At 50.2% G+C, this 16,781-nt stretch overlaps 1 protein-coding gene across 5 annotated transcripts in view; it reads right to left on the bottom strand.

Annotated features, from left to right (window-relative positions):
- IQSEC2 (IQ motif and Sec7 domain 2) overlaps positions 1-16,781 on the bottom strand; it is a 78,280-nt gene that overhangs the window by 2,224 nt on the left and 59,275 nt on the right. For 4 of the 5 annotated variants that reach the window (XM_015597912.2, XM_015597915.2, XM_025040547.1 and 1 more), the window contains 11 exons: positions 16,112-16,513; positions 12,759-13,654; positions 11,196-11,357; positions 10,594-10,716; positions 9,448-9,614; positions 7,020-7,159; positions 6,093-6,218; positions 4,150-4,249; positions 3,418-3,579; positions 1,502-1,675; positions 225-363 (listed from right to left, as the gene is read on the bottom strand). In XM_015597912.2, the coding sequence (XP_015453398.1) occupies positions 350-363; positions 1,502-1,675; positions 3,418-3,579; positions 4,150-4,249; positions 6,093-6,218; positions 7,020-7,159; positions 9,448-9,614; positions 10,594-10,716; positions 11,196-11,357; positions 12,759-13,654; positions 16,112-16,513 (2,466 nt within the window). In that variant the 3' untranslated portion in view covers positions 225-349. Of the gene's footprint in view, positions 364-964; positions 1,015-1,501; positions 1,676-3,417; positions 3,580-4,149; positions 4,250-6,092; positions 6,219-7,019; positions 7,160-9,447; positions 9,615-10,593; positions 10,717-11,195; positions 11,358-12,758; positions 13,655-16,111; positions 16,514-16,781 lie in introns of all 5 variants that reach the window. The other variant, XM_025040548.1, reaches the window with a different exon arrangement.

The following is a 16,781-nucleotide window of genomic DNA, read 5'->3' as shown; positions in this document are numbered from 1 at the left end:
GGGTTGCTGGGGTGGGAGGTAGGGTGGCGGGGCAGGGCCTGGTCCTTGGCAATACTGGGCATGCAGGGCCTGGAGCTTGGACTGCCCATCGGGCAGCACCCCCAGGCCACCGTGGCTGTGACCATGGTGGTGGTGGTGGTGGTGGTGGTGGGAGGAAGAAGCAGATGAAGAGGAGGCAGAGGCCTGGCCTGTTGGTGGTGGTGGCATCTGGAAGGGCCCCTTGCCCCGCTTGCTTCCAAACAGGGAGCCCAGGAAGGACGAGGAGTTGGAGATGGGCCTCTGGCTCTTGTACTCCTCTGGCGGCGGGGGTGGGGGCGGAGGTGGCATCCTCTGGTGAGGGCGTGGACTGCTAATAACGGACCCCTGAAAGGGCGGGGGGAAGTCAGGCGCATCTAGATGTCCTAAATCCCCAACCCTAAACTCCCCCCGGGCCCTGAGGGCTGGAGCTGGGGAGACGGGAACCCCACGGCATCATGAAAACCGAGTAACAGTCCTGTACTTGTACATGAAGCTCCCCAACTTGCAGAGCTCCGCTGTCACATCCACTATCTCATCTGAGCCTCAGCTGGGAGAGGAAGAATTAGCAGCCCCTCCTCCTCACCCCCAATTTGCAGGCAGAGAGAATGTTAGGCCCAGAGAGACAGAGTGACTCGCTCAGCCTCCAAGGGCAGGACTTGGAGGTAAGAGCTCCTCACGTCCCAACTCCAAGGGACTCACTGCTCAGAATCAGCCCAGGGGTTGAGAGGGGGCTCGGGAGAGTGGAAGACAGACAGACTTAGAGACAGGCAGAGTGAGGACAGACAAGAGTTGAAGACAGATGGAGAAAGTGGTTGGCTGGGAGAGGCAGCCGCAGGGTTCCCAGCAGGGAAGGCGGAGGAAGCAACAGGTCCCCTCCTCCTCCAGGGTCCATGGCACTGGGGCAGGGCTCATGCAGAGGACGAGTGGAGCAGGAGCTGGCACTTACTTCGATGGTGCTGTCCAGCGATCCCACGCTGTTACGCCGCCCCCGCTTCCCTGCACCCACAAGCAAGGAGCCCAGCGTCAGAGCGGCAACCCCCCCTCCTCACCCTGCTGGGCTCCAGAGCTGGGCACCAAGCCTGGGCCCCTCCCGGGGACAGACACCCCTATTCCCTTTCCCCCATTGAAGAGGGGGTGGTGGGGAGGAGGAGAGGTGGAGAAGGAGGAGCAAAAGGAGGAAGAGATGGAGGAGGAGGAGAGGTGGTGCCGGAGAAATAGAAGAGGAAAGAGAGGAGGAGAGGTGGAGCAGCAGAAAGGGGCTAAGACTATGGCCCCACTTCACACTCCCTGGCCCAAACTCTGGGCTCCGTCTGTTCTGACCTGGCTCCCAGGCCCCCTGCAGCACAGTGCCCAGGGCTCTGGATGAAGGCTGGGGGCATGCGTGTGTGCTGGGTCCAGGGAAGGCTGGCGGTCAGTAAAAGGAGGCTAAGAGGACACTGGGTCCCACGTCTCCCCAGCCAGGGCAGGGGCCCAGAAGACTTGCCTGCATCGGAGAGGTCTCGCAGGGAACTGCTGAGTGCGCCCCGTTTGAGCCCATCACCTGCCCCATACGTGTCCTCCAGGCTGCTGCGGGCCAACGTGCCATTCACTGAGTCCTTGGCTCCTCCGGTCTGTGAGGTGTTAGGCCGCATCATACCTTTCTGCTTTTCCAGCTCCGCTGGGTGGCAGTGGGGGAGACAGGGAGTGAAGGTCAGGAACGGGAGTGAGAGGACACCTGACTGATACCAGCCCTCCATGGGCCTTCTCCCTTCTTGCCTACTCTGTCCCCAGGGCCCCTGCTTTACCCTGTGGACTGCCAGTATGTACCCCTAACCCTCGGCTACATTTGCTCAGCTTCTTGCAGTGCCCAGCCCCCATCTTGTACCTTCTCCTCTGTCTGGGTCTTCCCTTCCTCCCTCTCGGTGCTTGCTCCTCCTGCTCCTCTCTCCTTCCTCTCGCCCTTCTTGCTTCTCTCCTCCCCTGCCCACTCTCAATCTGGTCTCGCAAACCATCCCTTTGCCCTTCGAAATGGAGCTTCACAGTAACTGGTTCACAACAGAGACACAAAGGCCCTTCTAGCCTATGGCAAAGGGCAATCCTTCCGGAGTCCACTTAGTTCTCAGATACCTTGCTCCAGAGCAGAGGGCTCCTGGAAAAACAGGAGCAGGAAACAGACAGAAATCGTGTTTTCTATTACGTGCCAGCAGTATGCTGGGTACTGTGCATCCTTGATCTCTCTCAAGCCTCACAAGAGCTTGGAGGTAAGTATTATCATTCACATTTTTCAGAGGAAGAAACTGGGAATTTGAGAAGTGATAAAGCTTGCCCAGGGTCATACAGCTGGAAGCGGGGTAGCAGACATTCTGGAAGCAGGTCTGCCTCAGTCCAGAGCCTGTGCTCTCTGGCCTCCTTATACCCTACCTCACCCCCTGTGGAGGTCATGGAGACTTCTATTGCACTCTTCTCATCTTGGTATGCTCACCCCTCTCTCTAAATGTCGCAAGGTCTCAAAGATCTGGTGAACTGAAATGTGTGACCCTGCCTTGCTGATTAGAGTAGACCCTGGAACTGTGAAGGCCTCCCTGAGGAGATGTCCACTGCCTCTGTCTCTCCGTCTCTGTCTCTCATTGTCTCTCTGTCTCTGTCTCTGTCTCTGTCTCTCTCTCTCTCTCTCTCTCTCTGTCTCTCTCTCTCTCTTCCTCCCTCCCTCCCTGCTTCTTTCTCCTTAATACCATGTTACTTAACTGTGACTGCTTAGTCTGGAGAAGAAAAAACTTGGACAGCATTAGAAGGAATGAGATGTAATCACTATTTTCCATTATATGTGATCAAAATGACTTGGTATGGCCCCTGGGGGGCCAGGAGGATGGGTCACTGGGACTCAGCTGAGGAACTGGCATGTGGAGAGAGAGGAGAGGCTGGGAAGGAGAATAACATCTGCTGGACACCTAGGATGTTCAACACTAGTGTCCTATTAGCGTGGAGGATGCTTTGTTGGCCTTATCTCATTGAATCTCCACAACTCTGTAACGGAGATGTCATTATCCCAATTTCAGGTAGGAAGAAATTGGGGCTCGGAGAGTCAGGCAACTTGCCCCTGTTTACCCATATAATAAGTAGCATACCTGGGATCTGAAACTAGAGTCCTACCTCCAATACCCTGATTCTTCTCCCTGCTGACTTTCATTAGAAGGAAGAGTTGGCTCATAATTAGGGCTTGGAATAATAATCAGAGGTTGAGAAGTAATGAGCCCTTTGTCACTGAAGGTATTCAAGCAGAGGCTGAAGGGTTCCTGAAATGGGGGTAGGAAGGTTGGACAAGCTAACCCTCAACTCTGAGATTCTCAGAGGACAGGATTCTTGGTGTTGGCAGGGCACCTTATCAGGAGGTGGAGAAGGAGACAGGGCAGGGCTACTCACACTCCACGCGGTATTTCTCCATCTCCTGCACCTCAGCGATAGACTCACGCAGGTCAGATGTGAAGCGCAGACGGTCCTGGAGGCTGGGGGCATTGAAGATGATGAGGACTTTTCGCTCCCCACCAGGTACCGCAGACAGCAACTTGATCCCAAACTGGTAATCTGTGGGGCAAGGGTAAGTAGGGTCCCTCTGTCAGGAGTGAAGCAAGGTGCCTCATATGCAAAATAATTTTTCTAATGTCTAACTCTGATTGAGCCTCTTTTCTGCTTGAGAATCTTAAGTGGCTCCCCTTCGTCCCCAAAGCCCCCAATAGCCTCCTGGAAGTCGTGGCCCTGTTACTCCATCTACTCTGGGATGAAAGGGCAAACTGAACTCTGGCTGCTCTCTAGAACCCCTTCCTTCACAACTCTGCCTCTACTCACATGGCTTCTGCTGCCCACAAGGCCACCCGACTCTGACTCAGGGCTTCAAAGCACAGCGTGATCACCACCTCTTCAGCCCACAAAAAATCATACACACCGTGGTTCTTTGCGAGACCATCAGCTCCCCAGGGAACAGACCCAGTCATACTCCAACTCAGCCTGCCCTACATCCCAGGACCAAGTAGGTGCGTTGGAGACCTCAGCCCAGTTATAAAGAACTTCAAAAACTTGAGGTTGGTATAGATGAAAGATGAGCATGGGGGCCATGGCATAGACTCTCAGGATGATGGGATCTGAGAAGGGACTCACATGAATTCTGGAAGAGCTGCATGTGCATTTCCACGAGAGGAAAGGATTGACGGAAGCTGTACGTCACCAAGATCTTCTTCTTCTGGAAAATTTTGGTAACCTTGAGCAAGGGTGGGAAAAAGACAAGAGGCAGGGTTTGAGGTGGGGAATTTCTACATGACACCTATTTCTGGTCACCTCCCTCCCTCCCACTGCCACTAACAGACATATACACACAAACACACGTACCCACGAGTTGGGGAGAACTGAAGTTTGAGGAGCAGAACAGGAGAGACGGGAAAAAATGCAAATTCCTGATGCAATGACGATGCACAAACAGGTGTTTACATTTTTATAGGAAGTAACTGAATGCTGCTCCCTCCGGGAAGCATGTCCTAACACCCCAAACAGACACCCCGACACCAGAGTGCTGGTTCAGTGCCTTTCACCAACAGGCTTGAGGACAGCTCTCCAAGTGTATGATCGCCCCTTGCTGGACCAGGAGCACCAACGTCTGGAGTCTGGTTTTCATGTATCTTGCCCACCCCTGCAGGCCCCAGCACAGAATGGTAATCTCCGCTGAACCAATGTTACAGTTAACAAGTCTTCCTCTCAACAACCCAAGGTTTTTATCAAGTACTTGGGCACTCTGGACTCAACTCACATAAGTTGTGAACACCTCAAACAGTCTGTAAGTAGAGCAGTCTGCAATTTGCATCTAAAAGCAAGTTATTCGATTTCAGAATGGTTACAGTGCAGCTAGGCAAAACATTTTTTTTGTCCTTCAGACTGTGAGCTCTCTAAGAACAAGGACTGAATCTCAGTCATCTCTTGAACTCAGTGCCTAGCATGGGGCTGGACACACAGCTGTCAGTGAGTGACAGATATTGAAACATTTACTCAACACCTGCGTGAGCCAAACATTCCTCTTGGATAGGCTATTCCACATTTGACTTCTTATTTCAACTTCAGAACAACCCTATAAGATAGGGAGTAATCCCATTTCACAGAGGAGAAAATTAAGGATCACAGGGAGCACTGGAGGGGTTTCATCTAAAGTAGCGATTCTCAACCGGGAGTGACTTTGCCCCCCAGGGGCTATTTAGCAATGTCTGGAGACATTTTTGGTTGAGGGAGTGCTACAATCATCTAGTAGGTAGAGATCAGACTGTGCTGAATAGTCTCCACTACAAAGAATTATCCAGTCCCAAATGTCAATAGTGGCGAGGTTGACAGACCCTGCTCTAAAGGAGAGAAGATCAAGGGAGCACAATGCACCGTCCTCAAATTCCTGAGCAGAGGGAAAAAACTTGTTCTCTGTGATCCCAAGGGTTGAGTGACAATCACTGGAGGAAACCCATTGAGATACAGATTCTAGCAGTCAGAGCCCTCTGACAGGAAAACTGGCTGCCTTGGAGGAAAGAAGCCTTCTGTCCTCGCAATCATGCAGGCAGGGGGCCAAGCCGGTTCTTGCCCTGGATAAGAGATTGAACGGGAGACCCTGAAATTTCCTTCCTACCTGCAGAGTCATAAGAGTTCCAGCGCTGAAGGACTCATGGGCACACTGGTGATGAGCTCAGTTTTAAGAATCACTTCAAGCATGCTGACCACCCAAAGGTTTCAGACTGACTCCGGGGTCACAGGTTCACTTCACTCCACCCAACCCTCTGGGCTATTGAGGTAGACAGGGACATTTCCTACCACTTCCTAGGTTGTAAGTCTATCATCTTCTCTGGTCCTCACATTTTCTATCTCTGTGTAGTGTGGCTGTCACTACCTCCAAATGGATCCAGGAGGTAAACGAGTGGCGGGGGTGGCCTACGCCTCGTATAAGACTGCACAGATCACATGGCAGAGCACCTCACCTACCATGCCTCCACTACCGATGTTTACAATGGTTCACACCAGACCCACAGGCACAGCTTACTACCTCCCCTCCATCTCCTCCCCTACAATGCACGTACCACAAGGAGGTCATTGAAGAGGAAGACCTCACGCTGATGCAACCCTAGCCTCTGGGGGCGGTTTGGATCTGGCACCTCATAGAGCTGGCAGCAGCAAACCAGTCGACGATGAGGAAGAGACAGGACCTAGATAGGCATGAAGAAATAGGTGTCAGGAAGGCCAGTATGGCCGCTTCAGGCACCTTAACATCAACTGAAAGAGGACATTTATCTCTGATACATGTCACTGTCACTCAGACACAAGGAGCCTAAGAAACTAAGGCTTGGGCTTTTCTGCTGCCTTGCCTTTCTCCCAGTAGCTCTCTCTGTCTGGAATGCCTTTCTTGCCCAGCTTCATATGGCCATATTCCACCCTTCCTCCGAACCCCAGTTCCAGTGTCATCTCTTCCAAGAAGCCGTTTCTAATCTCTTTGGGTGTAAATGACCTCTCCCTCCTTTGTGCTCCCCTAAACTAACTGTAAGGCAGAATTATGGTGTCTTTGTCTGACACTCCCCTGGTCTGTGAGTGCCCCTAAGGGCAGAGACTATGTCTGATTCGTACCTGCATCCCTGGTGTCCAGTGAAATTCTGGGCTCAGTGGAAAGGCATCTGTCAATGTTTACTGACGGGAAGACTAGAGTGTGTTCTTGACTTTGGTTTGATAACTAACTAGTAACCTGGCTCCTTGCTTGGATGGACAGGCAAAATCAAAGGTGGAAAAGATGCTAATATTTATATAGCACCCACTGTGTGCCTCGAAGTGTGCTAGATGTCTTCCCATAGAGCATCTCACTCAGCCTACACAATAACCCCTTGAGGAATGCATTATCACCCACTCCATTTGGCAAGTGAGGGGGCCCTGGGGCTCAGAGAGAGGCACTGACTTACAACTTGGTGGCAGAGGCAGACCCAAACCCTGTCCAATCTGAAGCCTCCCAAGTCACTTACCGGCTTCTTGCCCACAATCATGCGCTCCACAGCCTGCACCTGGGACACATGGTCATCATTGGTCCGCAGTTCGCGCCCCTGGATACGCTGGTAGATGCCCACCAGGAGATCTCGAGGGATGTCTTCACCGTTGTCCACCCCTGGGTGGGGGGGAGTAACACAGGGATATATCCCATAAATGTGGAGAGTGGGTGGCAAGGGTTCTCTACAATACCCGATACCCAGGCATGGGCCATAACAATGGCCAGGACTAGAAGGAGTGGGCAGTCTTGGTCACGATCGGGCCAGGACAAAGTGCCCTTCAACCAGATAGCCAGTTGCTTTCCTCCCCAGCATGGAGATTTTGTCTAAATAACTCAGAGCACACTGTGATTAAACCAATGAGATACTTTTGTTTGCCTTTCTAACTAGCAAAAATAGTTAAATGATAATATCTGGTGTTAGTAAGAGTGCAGGGAAGCGGGCATGTGTATTAAAAACTATATCGGAAGGTAATTTGAAAAGAGCCTAAATATTCAGTGATTCTTCTTCTAGGAATCTGCCCTAAGTCATTACTCAGAAATATGTGCAAAGACATATGTACAAGTGCTACTTAGGGGAAATTTTTGAAACAACCTAAGTTCTAACAACAGAAGAACAGTTAAGCTGAGTATCTGTTTAATAAAATAATTTACAGCTATGAAAAACCCGACATTTACAAAGAGCATGAGAAAATTCCCGTCGCAAGTTAAAAGAGTGGAATAATAAATTGCATGCATGGTATTTATTTTATAAAAAGTTACACGAGCATAGGAAAAAAGACTAAAATACCCCAACATATCATCCATGGTGGCTTCTATGAAGTAGAATTTTGGGTTATTTTCTAATTTTCTATATTTCCCAAAGTTCTGGAATGAGCACTTACTCGTTTCATTTGTTTAATAATTGGAGGGGGAAAGATACATATACACGCACATATACATACATACAGAGAGAGAGGAAGAGAGAAGGAGGGAGGGAGAGAGAGCGGAGAAGGGAGAGGAAGAGGAGAGAGAAGAGAGGAGAGGAGAGAGAGAAAGGGAATGATTGAAATAAATGAATGAACGAATGACTAATGGCAGGATTCTGGGAGACAGTTCCAGATGGCCTCTGATCTGCCTAACTCCCTCCTCCTGTCTACCATCCTTTGCCACTCCTGATTGTCTGCTAAGTGAAGCCCACTCACTCTTGTCTGTAAACCTTCTGCTGGAGAAAATGTTTTCTTCTTTTGAAATACCGCACCTCCTCCTTGGACAGGTGCTAAAAGAACATCTTTTATCTCACTGCCTTTTGACCTCAGCTGCCAGAGAGTTTAAGCACATCAACTGTGCAAACCCTACTGGTCAGCAAATTTGCCTTGTCTGTTTGTTTTTCCACAATTCTATTTCCCTCTTTCGCTTCTGTTTCAATAATCCCAACATCTGTGCCATTTTTAGCAGGCTGCTCTTTGGTGAGAGGTACAGCCTGACATCAATACAATAAACCAAGAAGAAAGGTCAAGGTGACACCTTCAATCTGGCACTCAAGGCCCTCGTATATTGTTTCCAACTGACCTTCCCAACTAGATCGTCCAAGCCATCTTGATTGTTCTCTTCCAGACAACTGTACATTTTCCTACTTCTGTGCCTTTGTTATTCTTACCGCTAGGTAAGCCCTCCTCTATCGCCATTCTGCCACATCATCTGTGCCTTCAAGGCCCACCTTAAAATGAAAATACTGCTTCCTCCAAGAAGCGTGTTGGGGTGGGCTCTCCTTCCTCTGAACTCTGACTGCACTTTTGGCCTGCCTGACATCATGGTCTGACATCACGGTTTGCTTTCTGTCTTGTGTTGGGTCTCAGGTACTATAAGTCAGTCTCTCCCACAAACAGGGAGCTAGCTCTCTTGGTACAGGGACTATGGCAAGGGTCTCTCCACTGTCCTTAGAGCCCATCATAGTGTCTGGCACACATGAGGCATCGGTTAGTATTTACTGGCTGGCTGGGTGTTGAAAAAACTGAATGAAAAAATGAGCAAAAAAATGAATACACAAAGTGAGAAAACGGTACTAAACTAATTCAGTTTTTATGGCATAAATAAAGAAGAGAGAAAAGGAGGGAGTGACGGAGTGAATGGACATGTGAATGTGTGAAATAGTGTAAGCTCTGTAAGAGTCAGGGCTTTTATCTCTCTTGTTCATGACCTGCTCAGTCAATATTCAGTGCCGGAGCAAGTAGATGGACAAACAACTGAGTGAATTAATAAGCGAATGCCCTGAAAACATCCAGCCTTGGCAGAAAGTGAGAGCATCACAGGTTAATTTCCGGGGAGCAGAGGTGATCTCCTCGTCCTTCCCCAGCCCACCCTTACCCTGCCCACTTTCCCTTCCCAGGTGAAGGACAGAAAAAGCTGATAGGGAGGTCTGGGGTCACCTCTCAGGTTCTTGATGAAGTCATCTAGTTTCATCTTGCGTTCGGCCTTGACGCTGGGACTGTACATGTCAGTATTGAGGAGGATGATGGCAAAAGCAAGGATGAAGATGGTGTCTGGGTTCCGGAACTGGCGCACGAGGGCTGGGTTACACACACAGTACCGCTGGCTGCAGGGCAGGAGGCGTCAGGGCCAGGGTCAGGCACCAGCAATCTCCACCTGCCCACCAACCTCCCAGTCTGGCACCACCAACCCTTTCCTTCGAGAAGTACTCCCAAGCCCTTTGGGTCCGTCATCTTCCTTCAGTTTCCCTAAGACTAGCATGTAAAAATCACAATCACTACCTTTTACTGAGCTCTGCCGGGGGATTTATGTATATTGTCTCATGTAATACTATCACATTCCTTCAAGGTAGCTATTAGCCCCATTTTACAGATGAAGTGACTGGGAGTCCAAGTGGCAAGGTAACTTGCCCAAGATAATAGAGCTGGTAACTGGGGAAGCCAGGATGAAAATCTAGATCTTTCTGACTGCAAAGCAACTTCTTCTCCCAATGTGGGAAAAAGTTCTCGGCAACTTTTCTGTTCCTCCTCTAAATACCTTCAAAGTGGTGGGGCCAGAATTTATACCCAGGTCTGCCTGATCCCCACAGCATTCATAGTAGAAGATAAGAATTAAGGGCATGAGTCATGGAGTCAGACACACTTGAGTTCAAATCCTGGTTCTACTGCTTACTGACTGTATGGCTCTGGAAAAGTTACTTAACCTCTCCAAATTTCTGATTTCTCATCTACAAAATGGGAATAATAGCAGCAGCACCTCCCTCACAGGGCTGTTGTGAGTACTTGGCGAAATGATCACATAAAGTGCCCAGCTCAGCACCTGATACCTGGTAAGTGCTCGACAAACATTAGCTATTGTTGCTGATGTTGTCATCACTTATTGGAGGCCCATGACCTAGGTGCTGAGCTAGATACTTTATCACATTACCTGTGATCTTCACAACTTAACTGCCATGCAAGCTAAGATTTATAATTGCCATTTTCTGATGAGGAAAGTCTGAGGCTCAGAGAGGTGATCTGCAGACACATGCTGCCCGCCCCACCAACATAGGGAAGGACAGCTTCAGTAGTGGGAAGTAGGCACACCTGAAGGCTTCGATGAGTCGCTCCACTTTCTGTGCCTCACCCTGAACCCGGATATGGGACTGGAACTTCCGGAGTGCATCATCCAAATCCATGGAGGAGAAGTCCATCTCATCTACCACACAGCTGAGCGGCAAAGAAGGGGGCGCGACACTCTCAATTCCTCTACAGAAAACTTCTGACCCACCCTGACCTGCTCAAATGGACAAATACCCCCACCGATAGACTTCCACAAAATCTGGACCCGTGGCCCGAGTAAGTACATGTGAGGATGGAACATCTGAAATTGAATCCATCCCAGAAAATCAAGGTCAGACACATGATTACTAAGAGCCTTTTCCATTGACCTGCTCATTTCAGAGATGAGAAAACCGAGACCCAAAGCAGACCATAGGCTAAGCATGCCTTGCCTGGTGCCACCCAGAAGACTTTAGAAATAGGGCTAAATCAGACCTCTTTGGGGCAGAAGGGTATGGGAGCTAAAGGGTTATTTACTCTGTTTTACAAGTTTATCTGAGTAGAAAGGATAGGCTTCCCCCCTCCTCCCTTTTGCCCTCCTTTTCCAGGAATCCCTGGCCCAGCCTGCCCCATCCTGGGGTCCTCACTCCAACACATCTCTGTTGAACTGCTTCTGCCGGTTCCCTAGGAATTCCCCTATCATTTGCCGGCTCAGGCCTTTCCGTTCCAGGATGAAGTGAGCCACTCCCACCGGTGTGTCTGACAGGAAGCCCCGCTCGATCAGATACTGGATACCCTTCTCTGGCTTCCTGCAGAAAAAGAAGAGGTGGATGAGATGACTGTCCTCCTGGAACTCTGCCCTCTGTCCCATTTCTTGAACTAATTTTGTGCTCAACCATGGCCTCAGAGAACCAAGGAAATCGAATATATAATTTGGTTCAATCCTTTCGTGGTACAGGTAAGAAAACTGAGGCCCAAGGAGAGAAAGCCACTTTGCCATTTCACAGAGCTTCAAAATTTCAAGGTATCCTCAACACAACACAACTTCCTCCTTCACTGGAGCCACTCTACAACTGAAAGAAATTAAGATCTAGTGAGATCTTAATTCGCCAGGAGCTTTGATATTCCCAGCAGGCACTGAGGAATCCTGGGAGAGGGCCTGAGCTCTAGGCTAAGCCCTTCTCTCCAAGTCCCAGACCCTCCAAGTAGGAAAGAGGTGAAGAGGTTACTTTGCTCCTTATCCCACATCCCACCCACATCTCCCACCTACCCAAACAGGTATCACCCAGCTTCTGAGTGTTTCCATAGACAAGGTGCTCCCCACCTTCCACTAGGCCAAATCTGGGTCTGAGCTATCCCCTATCAGAAGCCCAGAGCCTTAGGACCCCATGAGACTAGAATTTGTAAGAAACTTTGGTGCAACAGGAGTCTCAGACCCATCACTTACCATGCATGACATGGGACAATTCCTTTTACTTCTCCAAGCCTCGGTTCCTTCTCTATAAAATAGGACGCTACTACCCACCTTGCTGAGTTTTTCTGAGAACTAAATATAGGTGGCAGTATCTAAGAGGCTACAGATGTGATTAGAAGATTCTAACTATTTTCTAATCACATGTCATATTCCCACCCCATTCCTAAGCACCTGATACAAGACCAGCCACCTAGAAAGAGCTCAGTCCTGGTCACTGACTAGTCTAGCACTCCGCCCTGCCCCACAACACATCAAATATACACACCTTGCTGGTTGATAGATGGAAACTGACACCCAAAGGAGAAACCCACCTTGCCCAGGGCTACACAGTGAGTCTTGCAGAAGTCAGGCTAGGAGTCCAGGTCTCCTGTTCCTCAGAGCAGGGCTCTTTATATACTACATCAGCTCCCCACCAAAAATGGGAAGTGGGGGACCCAGGTTCAGAATCCAGCCTACAGACAGCAAACTGGGGCCCAGAGAGAGCATCTCACCCAAGATCACACAGCCAGCCAGAGGCAGTATGAGGACTAGCAGTGCCTCTAATAGGTTTGTTGGGGGAGCTTTCGACTCTGCCATCCTGTTGCCAACCTTCTTCCCTAAATAGCTGCGGAGAAACACCATCCACAAAATAAGAGGATGGCAGTAGCAGATCACTGCTTGAAGTTTGGCCCCAGGGGTCAAAGTACCTGGTAGAAGGGTAGGAAGGGGCAAGGGGGCAGGAATGGGGAGCACGTACTTATTGAAGAGGTTGAGGCCGATTCTGTAATGGCGCCTCTGCACCACATCATTGTTGAAGGCTGGTGAGTCCCAGCTGTGCCTCGTCTCCCGCTGGTAAGTCTGCTTGCACAGGCCAGTGGCTGGAGGCTCCCTCAAGCTGTCCCGTGAAGAAGAGCCAGAGCTGCAGTTGATGGTCTCATTGGAATTGCTGGAGCTCTCAAGGCTCTCATTATCTCCACCATCAGAGTTCTCGCCTGCTGCCTCACACTTCCCCAACCTCCGACCCCCAGCCACACCACTGGGCCCAGTACCACTGTTGGGGGCTGGTGGCAGGGGCCCTGGTGGGGCTGGGGCTGGGCCCTCTGGGGCTGGGTAGTGGCGGTGTGGGATCGGAGCCCTGCCTGGTGGCCCCTTGTGCTTCAGGGTCCCATGGGGGCTACAACCATCGGCCTCATACACCAGCTGGCGGTGGACAGAGCCGCGATCTGAGCGGTCGCTCAGGTCCACGGAGCTGTCACTAGGAGGCTCAATGGTAAGCAGGGGAAGGTGGGCAGCTCGCAGCCGGAAATCTCGACACTCCAAGCACCCAGGCCCCCTTCGAGTGCCTTCCTCCCGGCTACCATCTTCCCGGGTCCCTGGTGGCACTGGTGGAGGAACTGGTGGGAGAGGGGCTGGTGCCCAGAACTCGGACCGGCCCTGGGGTGGGGGCTCTGTACTGGGCAGTCGTTCAGGGGATGGTGGGGGAACTGGGTCATCCAAGTAGAGGGGAAGATCACTGAAGGATGTGGCTGAGCTGTCCTCTTGTTGTTCCTTTGACTCTCGCTTCTCCAGTTGGGCTGACCCTGGCTCCTCGGACATGGGCCCCGATGGGTGGCAATTCAGGGCCTCGTCGATGGATTCAGCCAGAGACTTTACCTGTGTGTTGCGGGGGGGGGGGACAGGAAGGGGAGGAAGGAAAGGGAGAGAAAGGAAGGGAAGATGAAGGGAAGGGTGGTGGGATGGTAGGAGGGTGGGAATGAGGGAAGAAGGGAAGAAAATAGGGGAAAACTTCCTGGTGGGTCAACCAAGAAAAGGCCCCTCCCCCAACTCCACAGGTTCTCTGCAGTGTATAAAATAACTCCTAGGGAGCCATTGTGAGCTCACGGGAGCTGGGAGTAATGCCCATAAGTTCCCTTCCCAGATATCCCAGTAGCTCCCTAATGTTCGCATAGACCCAAGCCAAATGCCACCTCCTCCCTGATTCAATTTACATTCCTGCCTCTGCCATTCCCTGGGTGAACCAAAATCCCAGCTTCCTCTGGGCTCTCAGAGCCCTCTGTCTGGTTCTTTCTTAGGAAACCCATATGATTTAGCCTTGAGAATCTGGACCATGGCTGGTAGCTCTGCCTCTTCGTAGTATCTAGCCTCTAAACTGGTCCACGATGATCTTTGCCTCCTGGTATTAACACCCTCGTGTATCACATTGTCCCAGGGTTGGTCTGTGGGACTGACAGCATATGGCAGAAGTGACGGAATGTCACTTTCAAGATCAGGTTATGAAAGACTGAAGCTTCTGTCTTGAGCACTCTCGCTTGCTTATGCTTTCTCTCTCTGACAGTGCTCTAGGGGAAGCCACGCCATGAGAAGTCCTATGGAGAAACCTATGTGGTGAGAACCTGAATCCTCCTGCCACCAGCCAAGTGAGTGAGCTTGGAAGCAGACCCATCTACAGAGATTGTGGTCCCACCCTACAGCTTGATTGCAGCCTCATGAGAGACCCAGAACCAGAAGCCAAGCCACTCCCAGATCCCTGGCCCTCAGAAAGTGTATGAGATAATAAATGTCTGCTGTTTAAACTCAATCTTTAAATTCGGTTTTAAGCTACTAAATTTGGGGGCGATTTGTTACACAGCAGTAGATAACTAACACACTTCCCATCAGACTTGGATAGCACTGAGAACAGGGCCCAGACCTGGTTACTTGATCTCCCCATTAGACTGTGAGCCCCTTTCCCCCACTCCCCCTTGAGGAAGTTTCTCTCTATCTCAGATCAACACATTGACACAGAAAAGAGGTTCAATTAAGTGTTTGTTGTATGAATGAATAGGGGATTGATTTAGATTTTCCTTTAATATTTCTTTTCTTCACTTTACTCCCCACCCCACACACCCCTTCACTAGCTCCAGGGAGGCCATGCCCAGGCTGATGGTAGGGTCAGATCACAGAGGTTAGAGCAGAGTGATTTCTTCTCTTTTAAAACTTCATTCATTCATTCATTCATTCATTCGACCATTTCAAGCAAATACCTCCCCCATTTTAGGAAAGAAACTAACATGCACTTAGCAGATACCATACTAGGGGGTTTTGTACATATTAGCTGAACTGAATCTTCAAAGCAATTCTAAAAACAAGATCTTATCTCCACTTCATTGATCATGTTTCGGCAAGATTAAACAGTTTGTCCGAGGTCACACAGCTGGGAACCGGCAGAGCTGGGATTTACACAGAGCAGCTGTGTAGACACACCCAAGCCTAGAATGATTTCCCACCACCATCAGTGCCTGCTGCATTCCTACCCTTCCATGCTTTTGCTGATGCAATGCCTATGCAAACAACACCCTGCCAACTTATCTCTAACCTGGAAAATCTTATCTGTCTGGTAAGGCCCAGCTCCAATGCTGTTTTCTCAAAGACGCCTTTTCTGGTCCTCCCAGAAGAAAGTTTCTTCTTCTTTTGGGTTCCCACAGGATTATATGTGATCCTTTCTCATGGCTCTGAGCACACTCTATTTCATGACAGTCATGTGCACATATATCAGCCATTAGATCCTTGAGAACCATGGGCTTGGGAGACCCTTGAGAACAAGGACCTTCATGGTTCATCTGTCTCCCCCACAGTGCCCAGGCCAGAGCCTTGTCCGTGGTAATGTGGTATAAGCGAAAGGGCATGCGTGGGCTTTGGAAGCAGACAGAGCTGAGTTCCAATCTAGTTTAGAAAAGTCACTTCACCTGTCAGGGCCTCAGAGCTTCAGTCTCTTCCTCTGTAAAATCGGGGTAACCCGTCTCCATCTTACAGGTCATTATGAGGCACACACAGCACAGAGTAGGTGCTCATCACCTATTAGTTAGGCCTTAATTTGATAGTGGATCAAGTTCCAAAGAAGGAGAACTTTAATCTTCTCATGTGTTCTATACACCCAGATTTTTAACTTGCTTGTTTTAACTATATACGTTTTTGTCTTGCCAATTCACAGTCCCTACTCACGGTAGCTGCTAGTCATCGTTCTTAAATGTTTGTCAGGCAACGTCTTTCAGTTTGAAGTATAGGTAAAAAGTCATAGGAGTAGTCAGAGTATGGGGATAGGGAGGAAAGGCCCTTTTCAGGGATGCTGACCTGTTTGGAGAAGGAATCCTCGAGCTCTGTGATGTCATTAGAAAACTCTCCGGATGTGGTGACAGAGCTTCCCCCACCATCGATGCCCCCTCCACAGGAGCCTCCATATGGGAGCCCCCGTTCAAGCCGGTGGCTCCGGGCACCAGCCATGGCACCCTCGTCCAGCGAGGCAGGCTTGCCCTCGAAGTACGCGGGGTTCTGTGCCTTCTCATACTCCTCAAAGGAGAACTGCATCCGCATGTTGGAAAGGATGATGCGCCGGGACATGCGGCTCTCTGAAGCTGAGCTGCGGAGCCGCTCAAAGTTCTTGTTCATGCGGTACTGGCGGAAGGCCGTCTGGATGGTCCTGGCAGCTCTGCGGCTCAGGAAGGAGCCCCCATATTTCCTCTCTAGCATTTCCACCTAGCAGGGGAGGGTCGAGGGAAACAAGGTCAGAATCTTACTGCAGCTTCGTCTCCCTGGGGCTCAACCATACTGTCACCGAGTCACAGCTAGCTGCTTACAACAGCCTTAATGTGCCAAGCTGTGCTCTCAGTGCTGTCTTCTCACTCTAATCTCAAATAGCACCTGTCACACAGGACTGTATTGTGGTTTTCTTTTTTGATTTGTAAGAAGTAGATTTTCAGTATTCTAAAAAAGTTAGAAAAAACAGGCCAGAAAAGGAAGGAAG

This window comes from Pteropus alecto, unplaced genomic scaffold, assembly GCF_000325575.1.
Source record: "Pteropus alecto unplaced genomic scaffold, ASM32557v1 scaffold159, whole genome shotgun sequence".
NCBI lineage: Eukaryota > Metazoa > Chordata > Mammalia > Chiroptera > Pteropodidae > Pteropus > Pteropus alecto.
This window is presented reverse-complemented; position numbering and strand designations above follow the sequence as displayed.